We start from the raw sequence: 2,872 nt of genomic DNA, 5'->3' as shown, positions 1-2,872 counted from the left end.
TATTCAAGTTTCTAGTAGGATAAAGTAACATTATTTTATATTGGTTACTCTTGTTTATAATTATTCATAGTATGTTGTAAGTATATTTTCGCTTGTCATATTCAAAATTCGTGTCTGTCAAGCTTTCAATACAACACAAATAATTAAAAGAGGGGTTTTATTATTATCATTTTTGTTTTGTTTTGGGGGGGTTTTGGGGCTTTGTATGCAGACCCATGAGTTAGGGCTTATGGCCTGGCCACAATTTCACCCACCCAGCTCGCTCTTTTTGACAGGCTAAATAAGGCTACCTTTTTTAACTGGACCCATTTTCTTAACTATAGGGATGACTACAACTCGATTGATTCTTCATGAGCTGCGTAAGCATTGAATTCAATGCCTTGAAATCTTCTACTTGTTAACCAAGTGAAGTTACTTTCTCATTTGATGGTGTTAAATAGTGTGAAACATAATCACCTAACATCTGGGTTAGGATGGGCCACGACCCCATCCCACAGACTCGTTCAGAGGGTTCTGGAGTTCCCATGGCTTGTGCTGAAATATCACCTCGCCCATCAATAACCATTTCATCAGAGGACCCCTCTTCGGGTAGCTTTTCAACAGTTGTGTCCTACAATTTGTTAAGAAAAGTATTTCATCATCAAACGATAGTACAATGTTTTTTAAGGATAAATGCTTAAATTATAAGTTAAATGTCATGTCCCCAGCACTTGGCGGGTAGGCAGTGAATGTGTGGCAAACGGTCAATTGCTTTTGTTGCTATTAGTAAATTGATGAAGATATAGAATGCCTTATCGTAGAAGGTAAAGAAATGAAGAAGTTTCTAAGAGTGTAGCTAATTTACTTGAAGATTACACATATGCCTTTGCTAAACCCAAAGGACTAACACTGTTGAGAGAAGCACATAACCACCCCCTGTATTATTCAAGAAGGGACTAACCATATCAATATTACGCCCCTTTTTTTCGCCAGTACAGTATTAAGCATTATACCCTTCAGCTCAGAAAGATGTGCCAGAAAACATGGTGGGAAACTGCTGCAATGAAGGGTTATACAAGAGGCACTTCACCATTTTTGGCACAACAAATTCTACTCTTTATAAACTCCATGGTGCACTGATAGGAATAAGTGGCAGTAGTCCTATCTTTATAAGCAACAGCAGGGAGATTTTGTGAATATTGAGTGTCCAATAAAAGCCTACTTCCACTTATCATCCACAAAAGGATGGACAATTGAAAGTGTGCACCGTTGCCTGGAAACATACTTGAGGCCCGTATGTTGGGAGGACTGAAGTTGGCGGCTGCATCCTGCACGATGGTGGTACAATACTACCCTCCACACTTCTACAAAGGCTGCCCTTATGAATTGCTCCAGAGGCTAAAACTACTCTCTCTGTTTTTTTTTGCGGCGCAACACTCACACAAAAAATAATGAATATTCAGCACTCAATCATCTCCTAGATTAACAAGCTAACACTCCTCACAACATGCTAAACCCAACTAAAATTAATATGAACGTCACAAAACACTCACAATGAAAGATAATTATCACAAAATGAAAAGAATACAGCCCCAGAAAATTTGAAAAATAAATAAATATCTTTTACTTTCAAGAGATTGAGAATTGAACGTACCACATCCGTATGGCTAAAAGAGATAAATGCTAAATTTCCATACCTGATGCTAAATTTACGAACTCCGTCTTTCTCTGTGAAGGAGGGGAGTTTGCAGGGGATTTCCACTCTCACGGCCACGTATAACAACTTCATTCAGCACCATTTCGTCTATGGCTTGATCAGTGTTTCTTCGAACCCCAGATAGATCTCAGCGTTTCCCCTAATTTCAACATGAGTATATCCATTCGTGGATGATTTGGCGCCTTTCTCCAGCATCAAGAGACGTTCATTCAACTCCTCACACTTCCTCTTCCACGACTCCATCTTAGATTCAGCCTTGCCTTTTTCATCCTCTAATTTACGGTTCTTATTCCCAAGCTCAGTAATAGCATTTCCATCAACCAAGGCATTTTTCTTCTTAACCGCTTGCAACAGCTTCTCATATGTCTCTTCAGCTTTCTTTCCCTTCTCAAATTGCTCCTTATATTTCTTCAATTGCTCTTCGACATCCATCCTCTGTAACCTCTCCATTTCTAATTTCTCCCTGAGTACCCCAATCTCAGCCTTTAGTTTGGTTTCGTTATCGATCAAAACTTCCTCCACGCGATCATAATCCACCGTACCATATGCAGTTCGTAATATTGAAATCAGCTCCGTTACGCTCATTGCCATTAAACAATTTTTATCTTCATCGCCATCAGAATCGGGCGTGAGGGCGGACACAGGTTCCATGTTTATTCCCGAAGGATCAAAATGTGACAGATCAGTGAAGGTATCTTAAGATTCACTCTTGACAGAACTGCGGAATTGAAGGAAAAAAGAAGAGGAAGCCCCCACTCAAACGAGGAGGCACGTCGAATTCTATGCTAGCGCTTCTGATATGGAGGAATAGGGAAATGACGGCTCCTCTGCTTCGCGGAAAAATTCGTTTGATCTCAAATTCGCGGAAAATCAAATTTAGCGCCATTTTGTCTTTAAATATTTTTCAGAAGAATTTTATTTTTTTTTAATATTTTTCTTCTCAGCTCAACTATCCTCCTAATTTGCAGCATGCTTCTAACTTTTTTACTTTTAAAAACGGTGCAATTTTATATTAAATTACATTCAATGACCTGAACATTTCAGGTACTATTGCTTAATTAATTTTTTAAGCAGGAATTTATTCTCAATTTTCTCAAAAAAAAATGGAAAGTTAAGTAATGAAATCGTGAAAAATGTGTACTGAAAATATAAATATTTAGGAATTAAAAAACTCTA

General features: G+C 38.2%; 1 protein-coding gene across 1 annotated transcript; it reads right to left on the bottom strand.

Moving 5' to 3' along the window:
• Positions 1-337: 337 nt before the first annotated feature.
• On the bottom strand, positions 338-2,340 carry LOC114712565 (uncharacterized). Its single transcript, XM_028897118.1, has 2 exons — positions 1,677-2,340; positions 338-610 (listed from the first exon to the last, which is right to left on the bottom strand). The coding sequence occupies exon 1, from the start codon at positions 2,285-2,287 to the stop codon at positions 1,784-1,786; it is 504 nt and encodes a 167-aa protein (XP_028752951.1). The 5' UTR covers positions 2,288-2,340; the 3' UTR covers positions 338-610; positions 1,677-1,783.
• Between the last annotated feature and the right edge of the window lie 532 nt (positions 2,341-2,872).

The sequence above is a fragment of the Neltuma alba genome, unplaced genomic scaffold, assembly GCF_004799145.2.
Source record: "Neltuma alba isolate B1F8T4 unplaced genomic scaffold, ASM479914v2 tig00011374_pilon, whole genome shotgun sequence".
NCBI classification, from domain to species: domain Eukaryota; kingdom Viridiplantae; phylum Streptophyta; class Magnoliopsida; order Fabales; family Fabaceae; genus Neltuma; species Neltuma alba.
The sequence above is the reverse complement of the archived record's forward strand: the minus strand, read 5'-3'. Positions and strand labels throughout refer to the sequence as shown.

Bases quoted from the DNA above. Each gene is read 5' to 3' on its own strand.
- LOC114712565 (XM_028897118.1), bottom strand. From the start codon at position 2,287: ATGGCAATGAGCGTAACGGAGCTGATTTCAATATTACGAACTGCATAT.